The following is a 19,318-nucleotide window of genomic DNA, read 5'->3' as shown; positions in this document are numbered from 1 at the left end:
AGTAAAGACACCCATGCAGATATGAAATATAAGTCCCTGAGTTTAAACACATCAGGAGTTCAACTTATCTTTGTGTACTCTGCAAGGTGATCTACCATTACCAAGACCTGGCTGATGGAGTTCAGTTTTCTTCCGTCTCAGCTTCAGAGGCCAAAGGTAGCTCACACCTTTTGGTCACGGGGAATATAAACAGCCAGAGGTCCCATTTCCCCACTAATGGCTCTAACACCAATGTTAGCAGGACCACACTTCAGGCACTTAATAAATAACAGCTTTTGCCATATTTTACACACTCAACTAGAAAAATAGGAATAAAAAGATTACACAAACTGCACAGCTACATACACACCCTACACAGAATGCAGAGCTAAAAACATCACCCCAAAGTCACCATTTCTGTAGGAATCACTGCAAAATTCAGTCACTCATTGGGATTTTTTTAATTGACTGTACAATGCTAAGGCCATTACAAAATCCTCTCACAAACAGAAGCCCTTACCAGCACCCTCAGGACCCTAGAAGCCCCTCTAGGAGTTTACCCACTTTTCCAAACAAAGGAGAGCTCTGCTGTCCAAATTACTCCCTTAGGGACACACTGCACAACCCCTCTGACTTAATTTTACTTCTTCAATAATACCACTGCAAACACACTGAATGCTAATAATAAATAAATTATTCAAATATTCAGTCTCTACGGAAGCACCATGTGAATCATCTTCCTGAAAAGAAACTCCTGAAGAGATTGTCAGGTATCCTTCATGTGTGTGTGGGAAAAATAAAAAAAAGCAGAAAGAAAAAAAAAAAGGAGGAAAAAAACAAGAAAAAAAGAGCTGATTTAAATAATTATGCTATGTGAATGAAAAGTGATTTATTTTAACAAGGACAGATAGCAGCTTTGCTGTTAATTCAGTATGTTGACCTAAACCAACTCACCAGCAAAGCATGACTATCACCATTTTTTAAATACAGTGGAATGGCAGCTCAGAGAAGCAAAAGCTGAAGAGGAAACATGATGAAGTCAAAAGGTTTAATGCTCTGCTGATGAAAGTAACTACATTGGAACTAGACTCTCAACCCCCTCAGGTCTCTACCGAAAACAGTAATTTTCCAAGTGTACGTCTCAGAATACAGAGTTCAACTGGAGGGAAAGAAAAATAAACCAAAATTCACTTCTCTGCAAAAGCTAATGGACAGCTCTGTTGATTTTTACAGTTATGTTCCTCCTGTTTAGAGTTCTTCCATTTGTGAAGCATCAGAATATGATGCAGAGACAGTATTTTGCAGACTGACAGGTCTGGGCAGTGAAAAGCATGATTATTATACTCATCTCACAGAGCACAAAATCAAGAAATTATAACCCCAAAGCAAGAAAATATATTTAGATTCTTGGGAACAGGAGATGCCCAAATATCCATTAAGAAATAAAGGTTTAGTTGGATTTGGGCCTTAAGAGTTTTGCACAACAGTGTGTTATAGATCACAGCACCTAAATCTACCAATTCTAAGGCTGGATTATTTTGTATTGCTTTTAGCCTTTTTCTTATGGTCATCATGACATTTAAGTATTATATAATATTAAATTATCTGTAATACATATGGTACCTTGCCACGTTCTTTTTGTTTGCACCTCTAGGCAGTAGAAGAAATGAGAGCATTTCTCTCCAAGGTTAGCTCTCTTTTGAGGTGTGACACGCAGCTCTGAAGGTTAAAAGCACATCAGACTTGCTGAAGTTTCTTGTCTTTCAGCTCTCCCCTGTTCCTCCTTCTCCTCAGCCCCATTAGCACAGAAGGTACAGGCACCCTGTGCTCCAGGATGGGCAGTGCCTCTCCCCTGCATACCCAGGATTGCACCTGCCCTGCTTGCCCAGTGGAAAGAGCACATGAACTGAATTTCCACCAGGAGAAAGAAGCCCACTGTGCTGGCAGGGGCTCCTGGCTATTTGTTGGCGGTGTTGACAAAACATTCAAATTTTCCCCATTATTAGACAGAAAATACATGTGGCTGCATGCACACAGGCATCTTCTCTTAGTGATTTTGTTGTCAAGCTCCCTTTTGAGAGGCTTTACTCTTGAAAGTAAAAAACCACCTCCTTCCAGCTTCTCTAGAGCAGGCTGAGTGGTCGGTGTGGGCAATACTTGTCCAAAGGAACCAGGCCCTGGTATTGTTACATTCTTGTCCTAATGCCACTATTAACATAAAAACATAGGCTGGATGTCTTCATTTATAAGGGGGAAAGTTTCTAATTTAGCATTTTCAAGGGAAATAAGCAACAAATGCCTCCTTTCTGCCTCCTCCCTGATGGTTCATTTCCACCTCAGCAACTGCTTCTACTAATAGCTAATGTTTGGAAAGGTGAAGTCCCAAATCTCCTCTCGTATTTCTTACAAATACTTAATGGGAAAGAGATTAAATGGCTTATTTGGATATTTCAAGGATTCTCAAGCTTATTAGAGAAGAAAAAGATCTCTGTACAATTGTATGCACATGTTTAAAACAAACTGGTTCCTCATCTTTTTATGAAGGACATGTCATTTCTGGTCTGCTCATACAAAATAAACTTTCTTATTAGGAATGCCATTTTCTGGCTTGAATAACTCACCATTCTCAACTAAGAATAAAGTGATCCATGGGCTTTGGTACCTTAAAGTTTCACATTATGGCCAGGTGTCAGATGTCAGCACAATAAAACATGAAAGCCACCAACCTGGACTGAGGGCAATAAAGGTCAATGGAGTAGCAGTGCCCAGAGTTTCCATTTCTACTCTGCAACAAACTATGGAGTCTCCATCTCACACTGGTTTTGGTGACACCTGACCCTGTGAAGACAGTGTCTTCCAATTCTTTCCCATCAAAGCTTCTCACAGGTGGTGCCAGTCACAGCCATGGCAGCAGGACCAAGGCAGATAGGAGAAGAGGGCAAGTCATCCCCAGGTAAACATCTTATCCCTTGCTCTGCTCTGGAGCACGAAGATGCCTATTCTCTTCAGCTGCTGGTACAGAAAGAACAAGCAGACCATGAGATCTGGGGAGATCTGAGCCTCCTCTCTCAGGCTCCCTCAGCCAAGATGGACTAGAGGCCACATGCTCCTCACTGCTCCCCTTCTGAATTCTCAAGGGGATGGATTTTTCCAATCTTTCTTTCCATCCTCATTAAAAGAGAATTATGGCTTCCAAGGAAAGTCATGCTGTCTGAATTCAGTTCACTGACTACTGCAATCCAGTTTGCAGCTGTGAATCCAGGTCGGCAGGATCTTTGAGGAAAGTTCATATCTTTGATGTAACATCCACAGGCAACAGATTTAAATTGTGCTGACTGTAGAAGAGGAAGTAGAGGACCTTGCTCCACCAGAACACAGACAACTTGGCAAGGATTGTGGCTCTACTTACAGTAGGTCAGGCACAACTGGAAGGTGGACCATCAAGTCTCAGTGAGGAGGCCCCTCTCCATTTTTTTTTACAACAGCAATAGGGACTGGATGACCCAGGTTTACTTTCTCTCCCCAGACAATGAAGACAAATCAAGACAAAACAAATTTGATACAAAAAGTCACTGTAATATGCTGCATTTAATTTATTAAAATGTGAGGGCAAGTAAGATTAAAAACTAGTAGTAATTTTGTTGTTTTGGGTTTCTCTCCCTCGAAAGATAAGTTACATCTTTAAGAAAATAAACCAAACCCCTCCACAGTCCAGTTACATCTTACAGGTGGCACACAGCCACTGGAATTTATATGACTGCTGCCAAAAGGTAATTTGAAGATGTATTTTTAGTTTATTCAAGAAGAATATCAGACATATTAACAGCAAAAAAGTTTTATTATTACCGCTGATCTGTGAGCAACTGCATGCTGAAGCCTGTAACGCGAGCTTAACACCCAAGATCAAAGCAGAGGCAACAAAACTGCCCTTTTCAGGACACCATATATTAGCTTTAAGGTCTTGAAGTTCATGTGACTATGGCCCCACATATCTTCCACAGTATAAGAGCTCCTTAAGAGTTTAGAATGTCTAGGTATTTTCCACCACAAGGACTCTTTCCTCACATATACTTTATTACATAAAAATGAATGTGTTATGACAGATCAGAACAAAAAAAGACAGTGGGAACAAAGGCTCTCCATACAGCAGATTTAAAAAAAAAAAATCAATGATTTGAAACAAACACACAATATGTACAGTAACAAGTTACAAACAAAACAACAGAATAAAAAAATCAGCAAGAGCAAAGACCTGTTTTATATGGGAATCCCAAAAGCTAGAATACAACAATTGCCATGGACACACAGGTAAGTTTTGAGAAAAGACATTAGAGTCTGGTAGGACTGAAGGTCCTACCTAAATTAAGCTCTGCATGGCACTTTTCTCAAGAAGACCAAGTAGCACAAGGATATAGGGAGCAACCATCACCCACCAGAAGGAGATCAAGACTACAAAAAGTACCTAGGCAAGTGATTGACTCAATACAGTAACTGGTTAGAGTTAATGCCAAGAACAACAGAACCATGATCCTCACCAAAACCAAAAAAAAAAAAAAAAAAAAGAAAAAACAAACAAAAAAATCAAAAAACCAACCAAACAAAAAACCGCCAAAACAAACCCCCCCCCCCAAAAAAAAACTAACCAAACAAACAAACAAAAAAAAAACCAAAAAAACCCAACGAAAAACCAAAAAACCCCAAAACCCTAAGGAAGCCATCTCATATCTAATAAAAACATATGCAAAGAGAACGGCATAAATATATTTCAGAATTCTTAAAAAATTACAAAGACAGAAAGTAACAGATAATTACTCCCGCCCGTGTCAAAAATATTAAGGACAGAAAATAGTTAAAATGAATTTTAGCTTCCCTTTCTCTTCCTTTGCTATTTTGAGGTACACAGATTACTGTTTTCTCAGCTACTTTCTCAGAAGAAATATGTTAAACTCTTTACAATGGTTAAGATTATTTTGCCAAATAGTTCAGATATAAAATGAATGGAAACCAGGAGCATCCACAAGTCTTCTTGGCTAAAGAAAGCACCTACTTACATTGTGGAACATTTTCTCTTCATTCCTCAGACCAGAAAAAAGAACATTTTTCTTAAGAATTCAGAAGAAATGAGGTGTGACAAGTGCACATGAATATCACATTTACTATAATTACAGAAGTATTCTGTATTATTGTCTATAACACAGTGAACATTCTTTTCAAACACAGTAGAACAATTATCAAGTAAAAATAGTTTAAAATCCCTTTGTTACCTCAATTTTTGCCAATCCAAAGGCAGGACTATAACTTGAAACCAATAACTGAGTTAATTTTTCACTCTCCTTACTGCATTAAGCTGACTATAAGCACTGAAAAATACTTCAGATGGTCATGTAACATAGGTACTGACTGATGCCTAAAGTTTCAGCTTTCGTATTTTCCAGATTTTATATTGCATTTGTATATAACTCTGCATTTCATATAAAGTGTTAGCAAGTTCTCACAGTTCAGTTAGACAAAACAATCCTTTTCCAGCCCAAGAACCAAGGATACCATTGCAGGTCCAAAAAGTATAAACAATGGCAAATTGAGGAGAGCAATCTGGGAAGATGGGACTTCATGACCTGAAGCTGTAGTTAGACAATTAACCCCAGTATTAAATGGACCAAAACTCATCAAAGTGTGAAAACTTGTGATGCATCACCCATCTTGGGTGGAGCCATGGCCAGGCTCTTGTACTGCCCAAGGTGTATCCTTTGAAGGCCTTTCAACAAATATCTACTTTATTCCTTTAACAGGGTCTAGCCTCTGTTCCAGGGAGCCTCTCAAGGCATCATGACAAGTACCTACACCTCATTTCACATCTCCCTGCACTGCCACCTTTTCTTGCACAGGTCTTCTGGAAAAAGGTGCTCAGAGAAGCAGCAAAGAGGTGGATGCACTATTTCTGTGCAACCTGCTAAAGCCTACATAGTAAAGAGCCCATTGCAGGGAAAAATCCAAAAACAGGAAAAAGACAGAAAGGAAGGCTTCATTGATTTATCTTCTTGCCTTAAAATTATAACCAGGAAGTGTTAAAAGATTACTTTAATGAGGTTTTTCTTCATACTCTCTCATCCTTCCAACCTCAGCTGTATCATGCATATTACTGTGCAACTTGGCTGGATTTTCCACTTGAAATGGCAACACAGAATGCCAACTCAGTTAAAGGTCTATTAGGCTTTGCCAGTTGCTTGAAAAGGCAGTCATCTCTTTTCTCTATTTCTTTAAAAGTTTTGGGCTTTTAGATTTTCCACCTCAATATGGAAGGCAGAAGAGGGCAAAGGAGAAAAGGATAGAGAACAGCGTATTCTTCTTTGTTGTGAGAAGGCTTTAAGCAACAACTGAGACAGGGAGGACTACAAAAACAGCTGTTATTAATTCCTGGTATCTTGCATCTTAAGAAAAGGTAAAACATTTCTGCTGTACAGACTTGACAGAGCAAGTTTACATTTTATCAACTCAGATTACGAAGACTATGTATGTGCAGATACCCGTTTAAAAACAGAATTGTTGAAAAAGTGAAACAAATCAAGCTATTTCACAACAGTTCTTTTTCCTTACCAAAAAAAAAAAAATCTAGTTCTTCTCATTAGGAAGGACTGTAAAGGTAGCAGAGCCATCTGATCAGACCAAAGCCAAAAGCAGCTAAACTCTACAATTTATACCATCTCCTAGTAGTAAGAAATAATTTGAATGTTTTAATGTATTTAAAATTCAATTGAACAAATCTCAGCATAGATAGTAAATAGAGTTATGCAAATTCTTAGATATGTGCAAGGAATTAACTTGAAAAATATTCTCAGGTAAACCTTGGATGCTAGATTCCTTTGGTCTGTAAAAGGTAATACTGCCTGACAATGAATTATTTGCTTGTGTGTCTCATTGAGAGTAAAGCTCCATCGTAGGTGATTTGGATAAATACTCCTGTAAACATTATATAGCATTTTCTGTCAGAACAAAGACCAGGAAAGTCTTGGCACCAGGAGAATGAAAAGGAAACTGAGACAACTCATGGATAAATCCTTGCAAAGACCACAAAATGATCCTCAGTGGTGTAAGTTACTTTGCACCATAGACAAACACTCACAGTCTGGGGATAAGCCCTTCTATGTTCCTAAGACCCCTCTTTTAAGAGTGATGTACTCAATGACAGAAATATAAGCAGACACAGCAGTAAAAAACTACTTTAAGAAGTCTGGTAAAGTGGACTGAAAAATTTCAGCTATCAAAACTGCAGTCATATACCTTCTGTATATATTGTCCATACAATGGAAATTGTATTTAACACTGTTCTGTGAATATAAGCACTGTTAACCCTAGTAGCTTTCTTGAGACAAACACTCTGACACTGTTTTCCCCATTACATCATGGCTACCTACCTTCTGGTACCTTTTGCTATCAGCACAATTAAGGAGTAAAAAAAAGGATCTCTCTCAAAGAACCACCTTGTTTCATCCACAGAGCTAAAAGTGATGTTCCTGGAACATTTCCTTCTGGGCACTCTTTATCCACACAAAGGGAAAAAACCAAAAAGCCACCCTTCACCATATATTACAGCAAGCAATTTAATGATCTGAGGAAAGAAAAAAAGCAGCAACTTTCACAGACTACACTCACTGTACGTGGTAAACCGTCATTTTCAAGGCACCAGATGCGCAATAAAGGAGAAAGGGTAAAGGAAACAAAAAAACATTTGGTTATTTCTTGCCAGGTGAGTATCAAAAAAGCTGTGCAATTTGCAGAAGTTATTTCTCAAGCAGAACAGTTACTTCAAGATGCAGTATCTATCACCTACCTTGTAGAAGGGCTCCGTTTCTCTTGAAAAAGGTGCTTCCTGGCCAAATGGGTGGACCTGATGTGCTAAAGGGAATAAGAAACAAGTGTAAAGAAAATCACATTTGCATTAGAAGTTGCAATTATAAGTTACTATTTGCATGAATTCTGTTTTGCTCTTAAAGCTAATGTAACATCATGACACTTTTGCCTTCAAGAGAGGATCTAATATTTCATGTTAAAAATAGGTTAATTTGATTCAAGATCAACATTTTCTTCAGGAGGAAAAATCTCCTCAGCAGAGCACGCACCCACAACCTCTTGGAGGAAAAGAGAAAAAAGCAATTTTGAATAAATAATAGAAAACCTCAAATCAATGTCAAAATTATTTACTGAATTCTCGGTACAGAAAAATGCATGCCTTTCTCCAGAGATACCTGCTGACAGTTCAAATGTTTCCCTCAGCTGTGACAACATGCTGCCCCAGCTCTTTGTCTGTGCAGGACGGACCGCAGGCAGCTCTGCCTCACCCACCAAGCCCCCGCAGGCACAGCCCCTCACAGCAGCAGGAACAGCTCCACACGTGGTCCCCAGCACCAGTGACACATCTCAGCCCTTGCCCTGTGCTTGGTGACCACGGTGGCTCCTGTGAGACCCCACCAGGGCAGTGGCCACAGGGGCCACGGGGTGCCTGGCAGTGTCACTGCTGCCTGAACTCACACAGGGTCAGGCCCCTCTTCTGCTTCTGAGACAACTCATGGATAAATCCTTGCAAAGACCATAAAATGATCCTCAGTGGTGTAAGTTACTTTGCACCATAGACAAACACTCACAGTCTGGGGATACAGCCTTCTGTGCTCCTAAGACAACTCTTTTAAGAGTGATGTACTCAATGGCTGAAATATAAGCAGATACAGCAGTGAAAAACTACTTTAAGAAGTCTGTAAAGTGGACTGAAAATTTTCAGCTATCAAAACTGCAGTCATATAGCTTCTGTATATATTGTCCATACAATGGAAATTGTATTTAACACTGCTCTGTGAATATAAGTACAACTATTCTGCAGCTAGTCTTGTGCTAATATATAAAAAAATCACTGTGTTAAAATAAGGATTGTTTATACATCCAAACCAATTACATGAGTAATAAAAACCTTCAATACTCCTTAACAAAAGGGGGAATTGAGAGCGAGAAAGAAAACAAAATGACCAAAAAGAAGTTAAGTAGGTCTACATTTTAAGTACTGGAGAGGATGGGGCACACACTTGTCTGAACACACGCTCACTTCACAGTGCTTAAGCAACCAATTGTTTGCATTCCTTGTAGTAAGCGCCTGCTCTCCAGTGTAGCTCCTCAACTCATAGGAAGGTCAAGAGCTGTTGAGGGCATTCACACTCCTGCAGGATTCACTCCCTTCACATGTTACGGTGTATCAGACTCCTGCATAATCTCTGGAACAGGACCCATCAGGCTACAAATAGAAAGCCATAGCATTGTCTTGATACTGTAAAGATTTACCAATCAGAAATCACAGTATGGCAACTATATGCCTTTCAAAAGTCCAAGAGAAAAAAAAAAAAAAAAGAGTGAAATTCTGAAATGACACTGCAACAGAAATTCACTCCCAAACTGTCCTAAGTGGGTTGGAAGAGGGTTAAAGAAAGGAGTGGGAAAAGTGTATATATTTGAATAGACAAAATGTCTCCACTAGAAAAACAAAGCCATAGTGAATTATTTTTTTTCCAATTTGAAAAAAGGCCCAGGGTTCTCATAAAAATCTCCATCTGATTCAGCATTTTCTTAACTCACATGAGCTAAGAAAATTAACTGAGTCTTCTCAGGCAAGGAAGCTAAAGAGTTAAAGCATGTACACAATGTACTGCAGCAACTGTCAAGCCTTTTGTCAAGCCATAACAAACTTTTGTGTTTACATGGCTTTGTAGAAGTTTACCTATGTCTGAACTGCATTGGGTAAATTTTTTTTTGTTCCCAAACTTCTGTGTGTGAAGTCTCAGAGGGTATTAATAATTAAAACATATTTCAAGTTGACAAATGATAGAGTTGAACTATCACTTTAAAGTGTTCAAAAGCTGCCTCCTCTCTGTTCCAGATTAAGAAACCATTTGAAGAAGTTCATTCTTCTAAAGACCATCAATAAAAATCCAAATAACTTGGTCCATCTCAGGCATTTTTTCAAACAAGTTGTTTCTTCAGTGTAGCCTGTAAGCTACAAGAGAAGAATGGCCAATTCTCCTACAGAAGTAACAGTATATTCTGCATTTAGGCAAAATAAAAATGCAAAATCTGGGTCTCTGATTTTCTTTCACAATCAATACCTGATATAAAATTAATATTTATTCCATTAGCATTATTGGTGGAAGGGGTTTTCCCTTCCACCACTAAACACACTGACTAAAGTAACATCTTTTGGAAGAAAAGCAGTAAGTAGTCTGAAGTCTTATCTCACTATGAAGAAACTTGGGGCCTAATACATTTTTGTTTTGGACATGTTTGGACTGGCCTAACTCTGAGAAGCAGATGAGCACAGGGCACTTTCAGAAGTGGTTGGAAGATGGACCTTGATTAACCATAGTAAGCTGAGATTTCAAGCAAACATCTTGAAAGAACAATTCAGACAACATGTGAAACATGAACAGTTACCTGCCAAGGACCACGGGTTTGATTTTCAGAAAATATTATTGTTTGAAGCCAACAGGATATCCAGGCTGCAACAGTATTTGCAGTAAATGCATAAAACAGGATCCAGGGGCACAAGTCCAGAGGCATCCAGTGCACAATCCACCTCCCTCCACAGCACAGTCTTTGGCACTGTGGCATCTGTGCACCACCACAGGGAGCAAATGAAGTATTCACTTCAGTATTCAGCCTGCTGAACCTGTATCTGACAGAACTGATGGAGGATGGTGTTTAACCCCTGAAGACTTGGGAGTCACCTCTGATCAAAGTCCCCATTCCCATGGATGTGCCAGCAATTTTTAATGGCAAATGGGACTTGATTTCCACTCAGGGCAAGAATGAACTGTTCTTTCTCTGAAGACACAATCAGCAGGAAACTTTGTTGTGCCACTGGGCCCCAGGCACGGGAAGCTTCTTGACTTCAGGGATTTTTCTGAGGAAAGGCTTTCCATAGGAAAATGTTGCTTTGCTGAAATCTAAAACATTCAAGAGGAATGTGTTGATTTGAATACTGTTTCTGCTGGAAACCAGGCCAATATGAAGACTGTCCAGCCAGTAAGGGTTCATGGCAGGTGGCCAGCCCAACCCAGAGCTCCCAGGGCATACAGAAGCAATAATGTGTGTGAGCACCCAGATTAGTTATTTCTATCAAAATGTATGGTGGACTTTGATAAAAATCTTCAAAAGGTACATAGGCTTCAAGAAACTTTAAAAAAGGAAACATAAATCCTTTGTCTTCTGGAATTCACATTAGAGCAAGGAGACTACAGTCTCGAAGCCAAGCACTAAAAAAAGCAAGAGTAAGAATTCTCTTGCACAGTTGCAGTATTTCCCAACTATGCCAAAAGCTCTCACAGGCCTCTTTGTCAGAGAGGCTTGATTAATAGATTTAAAGAACCCAAACAACTAAAAATTCAAACCAAATTCAATTGTGTGGCACAACACACCGCAATTAAGGGATTATGAAAACACAGAAGCCAGGCAGTAAATACAGGCCAATGACTGTGTTACCAAATACATCTACTGAGTGATGGTAAAGCAGGAAGACACAGAATGAGTGGAAAGCAAACACACAGGTCAACACCAGCCCCTGAACACACATTTCAAAGGCCTTTGAAGCTGGTATTTATTAGCCCAATGAAGGACAGCTCATTGGAGAGGAAAGGAAAGTGCTCCCCACGCACACCTTAGCCCACCATGGCCAAGAGGAGGTGGAATTAACTAATTCCTGGCTTTCAGGAAAGCCTGGACTACAGGGCAGGACAGCTCAGTAAAGGACAGAAATATGAACAGTGTCAGCTGTAAGCTAACAAGCTGTGGCACATAAAATACCCAACACAGCTGCAGTAAGCAAACAGCTAATAGACCACGAACAGGCAGCAGGGAAACAGAGGAGGTCCTCTCCAGCCCTCACCAGTTGCAAAAAAATTATGGGAACAAGAAAAGATGATTGAACTGCCTCTACAGCTCAACCCAATACACTGCAACTACCCCTCTTTGCCCTGAGGGCAATACCAGCTCTGAGGACAGCTATATAATTGAAAAGTTCTGGGAACAGAAGCTGCCATTACCAGCTGAAGGGAAAGAAGGCACTGTTGTACCCACGCTCTAAGTATTCCATTACCAACCATCCACAGTGCAAAATGCTTCTCTTCCAAGTCTGACCAACACCTCTGACAAAGAATGAACTGAAGGAAATGACAAGAACACCAAACCTAGAAGCAATAAATCATTTTGTCAAAGAGCAACCAATGAAGCATCTTGCAGGCTTAGAAACTCACCTCCAAAACTTTCTGAGAAGCAACTAAATCACAGTTAGTCAGTGTCTTATGTTCAAGCTGCTGATAACAGTAGTTGTAGATGCCTTATCTGGATGGAGCCCATTAAACCCTGTATCTGGAGGCAGCAGGGAATGATGCTCTTGACAAGCCCAACCAGCTCCCAATGCCAGCAGGGCACAGACTGTGACTCTAAGGTATATAAATGGCTGCCCAACTAAGCTGGAATGGCTTTTACCATTACTTGAGAATTAATTTAGGATGCTGCTGTAACAGAGGAAAAAAGGTTAAGTATGTTTTTGTGGGAATACAGCATTCCTTGATGCTGGAAGATGAACAGTATTTCCTTATGGCAATCACCCTGTGTAAGGCATGGGAAATGTTCCCAACTGCAGTGGTGAGCAGCCTCTTTGGCTCCTGTGCTGAACAAACATGGTCTGCAGAGCGGTGTTGAATGGCACAGGAGGAGGTCACTTGGTCCAAACCACACTGCCATGAGCTTGTAGAGTGAACACAAGACAGACAGCAGCTCCTTCTGATTGATGACTCTGCTAACACCTGCCAGCTCTTCACTGCTTGCACTGCAGACCTCACATCCTGTCACTGTTGTATCAGCTTCCTTTTCTACAGCCAATTTTAATGCCATTACTGCATGGGGGCGAACAACACTACTACACTGTCCATCTGGGTACATAACCATAGTTGTTTTAATGAACTGATCACTGCCATTTTACCTGTTGAGCAATACAGAAGTGTTCATATACTGCTGGACCTGTAATACTTGTGTTTTGCTAATGAGGAAAAGAAAAAGTCTAATCCTTGCCAGCAGTTTGCTGGCAATTAATACCACAACTAGCCATCACCCAGCAACAAAACAAGCTTCCTCTCCAAGCAAAGCAAAAACCCTCTACTAACCTGGGCCAATACATAAAAAAACCCTCAAAGGCTGGTGATAAGGTATTTCGTCACTTCAATGAAAACTGATTAATGCTTTAGAGATTTTAAATATACAAACCCATTACTCCATCTTCTCAAATTTTCCATAACTGACAAAACATTACTGTTAAAGAGATTTATGAATTCACAATACAGATTTTTAATTTATGACTGCTAATCTAATATTCTGGCAATGCTTCTCTTTTCTCTGCAATTCCCTCTTTTACTGTCTCTCAGTATCTCTCACTTACTGCAACATGTGAGATCGAGACTTTAAGCTCCTAGCTGGAGTCTTTCCTGGTTTCTCTAGGGTGTCTAACACATTTTCAAGTGAACAATAACATTTTGATCCCTTGTGAACTCTAAATGAGTTTTCTATATGACACAACTGCCAGAGGGATTTTCTAAATCTAAATTTCATTAAAGACTAAAGAAAAGTTGCTCATGAAAGCTACTCATGAACAAAATGCCTGAAAATAAAATTTAATGCTTTTTGAAGGATGAAGTGAAAAGTGGGTCAAATTCTTTATGTTCTCCAAATTGCCAAAGCCATTGTCCTGCCATGGTCTTCAGGTCTTCATTTAAGTAATTAAGCAAGAACAAGGCAGGGGAAGTAGGGGGTGGGGCAGATTAAAAAAAAAAAGTTAAAAGAAAACTCAAATTTCCAGAATCAGGGCTAAAAATGGTAATTCCTAATTTCAAGAAAAACATGGTCACGTGTCCTTTGAAGCCCACCAACAACTCTGCTAAGGTGCTCAAAAGGCCCCTGTCACTGCTGGTGTGAAACATGAAGCCTTCTCCCCTATGTGAGACTCTCTAGCCTTTGGCCAGAATGTTGGTCTCTGCTGAGAGACAAGTATTATATATTTATGGACAACAACACAGGATTTGTTTAAATAAATGAAACTATCATAATTTCTACAGAGTACTTGTTTAAAGAGAGATGGCTATTTGAGGTACACCAGCCTCATAGTGCAAAATAAAAATCTTTCATTAATCTGTGTTTAAATATTTTAAGATGCACTTGTGAACACGAGATAATTCTAGGCTGAATACTAAAACAGGAGAAAGTCCAGATATATTTGAAAATTCATGGTGAGGCAACTGTCCCATGTTACTTTTAATTAAAAAAGATTTGTCTCCATTGGGAATTGGGAGAGGCTGCCTATCAGCCTCCAGTTCTAATTCTGCCTCTACCACTGAAATCACACAGTGACTCCAGGCAAGTAATTTCATCCTTTCTGTCTGAGTTTTATTTTTCTTCTTTTGTACTAAAAACAGGCTTACTGACACAAGACTATATATCTCTGGAAGGAATAAAGAATTGTTAACAACACAATAGGTGAGGGAATAGTCTTTTGAAGTGCATGTAGTTAAGGAAGGACCAACACAGCTCACTTCTAAAGCACAGCTGTTATTTGTTCCCACTTATTTCCCTTATTTCGAAGTAAGGAAAAATACAAGGTTACTTCACTTGCTGAAGTGCTGTTTTTCTCACAACTGCTATTAAATGGTTCCTAGACTACCACTGGATGAATGACTGGTAGTTGTCATGCAGGGCAAATTTTGGAGCTACCTAAACTCTCTCCTGAGCTACAGAGCATGTCTGTGCCAGCTCAAGCAGGAAGCACAAGTCAGTGCCCTGAAGCCCAGATGAATAGAATATTCCTTTTTCAGACAGCCACTGGCCTCTGAGACTACAGAGGACTGTGGCCTCTTCTGGGCTACACCAGCATCAAACACTGACCTGGCCAACAGGGAGAAGAGTTTGATTCTCCTCTATTCTACAAAATCAGAAATAGAGCACTTCAGTTTTCTGCTTCCATTTGCTGCAAAACAAGTGGGAAAGAAGAGCTTCATTTCTGCTTTGGTTTCACTTGCTTAAAATGCACTGGAAAAAATTCCTGAATCTCAGGTTCTGTAAAACAAATGAGTCCTAGACACTGTCTATACCTAAGGCCTACCTTCATTTTAAACTTAATGTATAAGAGTCTGGTTGGATAGTTAATGCTATAGTCCAGTCTCTAGACTCCACACTGACCACCTGAACAATTGAAATGCAGTGCTATTAACCAGGCACAATACTGTAATGTTCTCCTAAAAGAAGGACTCTCCCAAATCAAAACTGATAATTTTTTTTAAAGCCCAGGGTCACACAATTGACTTCTGTTACTCCAGTCCTGAATTTTCCATTTATTATCTTGCAGAATTTCCAACAGCTTTGCTGATAGACCTGACTGGATTTCAGAAATATTTCCTACATGAGGCTCTCAGTCACATCCCTAACCATGGCTTAACCATGGCCTGTCAGTTAACTGGACTGGAGAGTGACAAGAGGCACACCTCTGCTGGATGGTGTGTCACCCACTCCCGAGAACCTGTCCACTTTAATGACACCAATGTACCCTGAACGTGCATGAAGTTATAAACATGCATATGCAGAAGGGCAAATCTGCTGTCCAACGAAACAGAAATAGATGGGAAACAGGAGGTGAGGCTTTAAAGTGGTGTGTGGGGTGTGTGAGGGTGTGTGTGTGCTCTACCAACTGCTTCATGCTGCTTGCTGAAATTCTTATCTGGAATGGTGATTGCCCATTTCACCAATTTAGGAACTAAGGAGAACTTAAAACTAAGCATGACCCGCAGGCTGCTGCCAGTATGAACTCCCCCTCCACCACTTGCTCAAAGCCAAGACGCTTACCAGCTGAAATTTTCCACACTTGGTCTTTCTCATTAATCTTGAATGAATGTGGTTCAGATGATTCAGAACTAATCTGGCTTCTGGAATTAGAGCAGCAGAGAACAAACGAATGTTTAACCTCTCCCCTGGAACATTTAACCTCTCCCAGATGCTAAGGGTACTTTTCCTTGGGAAGCTTAATGTGCTTATAGGATCTGCAACACTGCTGCAGAAGAGGCTGCACAGATTTGTACTCACTGGGCCATACACAAAAGTGTTTGATGCACATGTCAGAAAGTTATGTAAAAGAAAATACAATGATAATGATGATGATGATAAAACAAGAGCATCAAACAGAAGTACTCTCATATTTGAAAAGCCTCAATTACATATTTCATCATCTCAATTCTAACTCTTCATGCATATCTACTAGATGAGTCTAGCATTCATGGTAACCCCAGAAGACCTGAGCTGAGGACCATATGCACAGCATGCAAGGTGCTCAAAAGACAAATGACAGATAGTTTGTGGATGCTATCATCAACACAAAAGTTTAGTGCATAAATAATAAGTTAGCCTTAGAGATACGTTTTTAGAAATAAACTGCTCAGGCATAAAAAATTTAGTATCCAAATATGTCAGTTTTCACTCATTCATACTCCCAAGATTATTCCTTTTGAAGAACTGAGAGCTGTATTTTAGGGATGGGGAGAGACATCCCAAAGCATACACAAAAATCCTACAGCATCCAACAACGGGCTGTTTCACCTTGGGATCTGGGTCTACAGACTCAACAAAATATAGCATTTTTTGTACTCAGCAGCATTGTAGAGACACCATCTATATCAAGTCTCCCACCCACAGAGCTATAGAGAAATAATTTCCATTCAAAGACAGAAAACCATACACACAGAGGTAAAAAGGTACCTCCAAAAACACTCAGTAAACAGTGGGAGAGCAGGACCAGCCCCCAGACATTCCGCTCAGGTCTGGGCTGCTGTTGCCAGGGCTCCTCATCACTGACTGACATCAGCTGCACCGAACAGCAGCTCAGCTTTTCTCCTAAAGTTATCCCAAATGTTTCCAGCTGGCTGCAGAGGAAATTAAAAGACAAATTCTAATATGCCCTCCACTTTACAATAAATTTAAAGCAAATGGCACAAGCTTGACCAAATTCTATCCTATCAGCTCAGTCCAGTCAGAAGAAGGTGAAATTTTCCCACTTATTCTTGATAACTCTTCAACTCAACAAGGCCTCAAATTCAAGGGGCAGAACAGATGAGATCTCACGGATATCTACACTACAGAAGTCCCTTCCCTCTCTACAGCCTCTGCCAAAATGAAGAACCCCACTGAACTATGGCAGGGGAGTGTGTGTGATTTGGACTTCCCTGGTCTCTGAAACAAGAGCACTCCTAGCTAATTTCAAAGGAGCAATAACCACAGTGCCCAACTTCCAGTATCTTCTACTTAAAATTTTCAAAGCAGAGGTATGAAATAAAGAATTTCATACATTCTGCACACCTAACTGGAGACAAATACTCAGAGGACTTAATTTTGACTCATTTTAGCCACTTTCATTTAACAGAAAAATAAACCTCCCACTGGTAGTGGGAAATAAAATTCAATGTGCATCTTTATCCCTAATCCTTACCTCTATCAACAGCTATTCAGCCTGCTGAGAATACCAACATTGTACTTAATAATATTCTAATAATTCTCTCCAGTTACAATATTATCTACATGAATGAAGGAACTCAGTGAGGAAAAGAAAAGCTGACCTTCACAGCATTTACTGTGAGATGTCTCTCTTCTACCTTTAGGCCAGTGATTTCTCATATGACTGATGAAGCTGTATTGCTAAAAAGGAGACTACTTTTTCCAAAATTGTCTTAAAACACTGTCATTTCAACAGATCTCAGCTTCCCCAGTGGAATCCATGATGTGGTCTGTTTCTCTCTCCTGCTTTTTCTCAGCTGTTTGTACAGAAGTTGAATGGACTCGGTAAGACAAGGCTTTAACGTGGCTCTTCACTTGGGGATTTGCAGTAGAAAGCAGAGGTGTAGGAATAAAAGATCTATGAAGAAGGTGAAGTTTTACAATTGCTTGTGCAATGAGATACTTGTTTCTACATTTCTCTTTTATCTGCTGCGACTCCATGTGGTGAAGGTTGAAAAAAAAATCATTACAAATGTGAAAAAAAGTCACAGAAAGTCACAAATATCAGAGTTTCTTTTTTCTGCATAGTGTATCTTTATGGCAGTTTGTTAGCAACTTTGTGCCAAAACACAAAATCACAGAGGGAGAGTCTAGACCATACACTCTTTCCTGACAAAGCCCAGGAAAGTTACAGAAAAAATACATACCCAAATATTTCAATTCAGCAATCCTCAGTGCCCTCCCTGAACAGCTCTGGTTTAGCAGCCAGTGGAGGAGACCATGAGTCCTCAACAAACCAAGAGGTTCTGGGAGGTCCATCAGCTGGTGGGCAACCCCAAAACCAGAGGTATTTCACTAATGAAGAGCACAGTCTTTGGAGGCACCAAAAGGAGCTGCTAAGATGGGCTTGGTTACCTATCAGACACTGTGCAATTCTCCTTTCAGTTGAATTGGTATCTGCCATGCAGTTGCAAAATACCCTTATTAATATTAACTAGAAAAAATATGTTCAAGAATGTATATGCACTCTCTCTCTGTGTAATTAATCTCTGGAGTAAAGCTGTTCCTTGGATTATTTCAAGTACAGAAAATCAGTGGGCTAGATTACAGGAAACAATTACTTATGGTACACTGGTGTTTAGAAAGAGACAGTGACACCCTGACATCCCCAGACAGCATTTGAGCCCTCTAAAGCTGCAGATCACAGAAAGTATCAAACTATGCTTTTCAAACATCAGATGATGCAAGCTTGCTCATTCTAGTGAAATGATACTGATCAGTCATAAAATGAATGGAACACAATCTTTTAAACATTCAAGAGGCAATAATTTATAAAGTATCTGTTTACTACAACCAATTAAGCGGAAATATTTTCTTCATGCATCAACTGTAAATTCTGACAAATCAGGGAAGGAGAAACGGAACAAATTACTTTGCCAAACCACTCCTGTTAATTCTCATGTTGGTGGTTTCATTGATAGTTAAGTCTTTTTTATAATGTCATATACAGAACATCACTGAATTTTCCAGCCAACACACAAAGGGTTGACAGTAAATACTCATGAACTGGAAAGCAGCAAGCTCAGCCATTTGCAGGGCTGAGCCACCCAGAGAGCTGCCTGTGCTGGAAGTGGCCAACACACCTGCAATTCTCAGGTCAACTGGAACATGCTCAAGCAACAGCTCCTTTTTAGAAATCCCTGCACCTAAATTTCAGATCACAGACAAACATGACTTGAAGCAAAGCAGCCTTGGATACCTTAAGCAGAAATTGATGTCATCT

At 39.9% G+C, this 19,318-nt stretch overlaps 1 protein-coding gene across 8 annotated transcripts in view; it reads right to left on the bottom strand.

Annotated features, from left to right (window-relative positions):
• FOXN3 (forkhead box N3) overlaps window positions 1–19,318 on the bottom strand; it is a 201,719-nt gene that overhangs the window by 62,111 nt on the left and 120,290 nt on the right. For all 8 annotated transcript variants that reach the window (XM_074542499.1, XM_074542498.1, XM_074542497.1 and 5 more), the window contains one exon: window positions 7,808–7,872. In XM_074542499.1, coding sequence (XP_074398600.1) covers window positions 7,808–7,872 — 65 coding nt within the window. The remainder of the gene's footprint in view (window positions 1–7,807; window positions 7,873–19,318) is intronic.

This window comes from Zonotrichia albicollis, chromosome 6 (assembly GCF_047830755.1).
Source record: "Zonotrichia albicollis isolate bZonAlb1 chromosome 6, bZonAlb1.hap1, whole genome shotgun sequence".
NCBI classification, from domain to species: Eukaryota; Metazoa; Chordata; class Aves; order Passeriformes; family Passerellidae; genus Zonotrichia; species Zonotrichia albicollis.
Note: the sequence above shows the minus strand (reverse complement) of the source record. Positions and strands in the feature narration are given on the sequence as shown.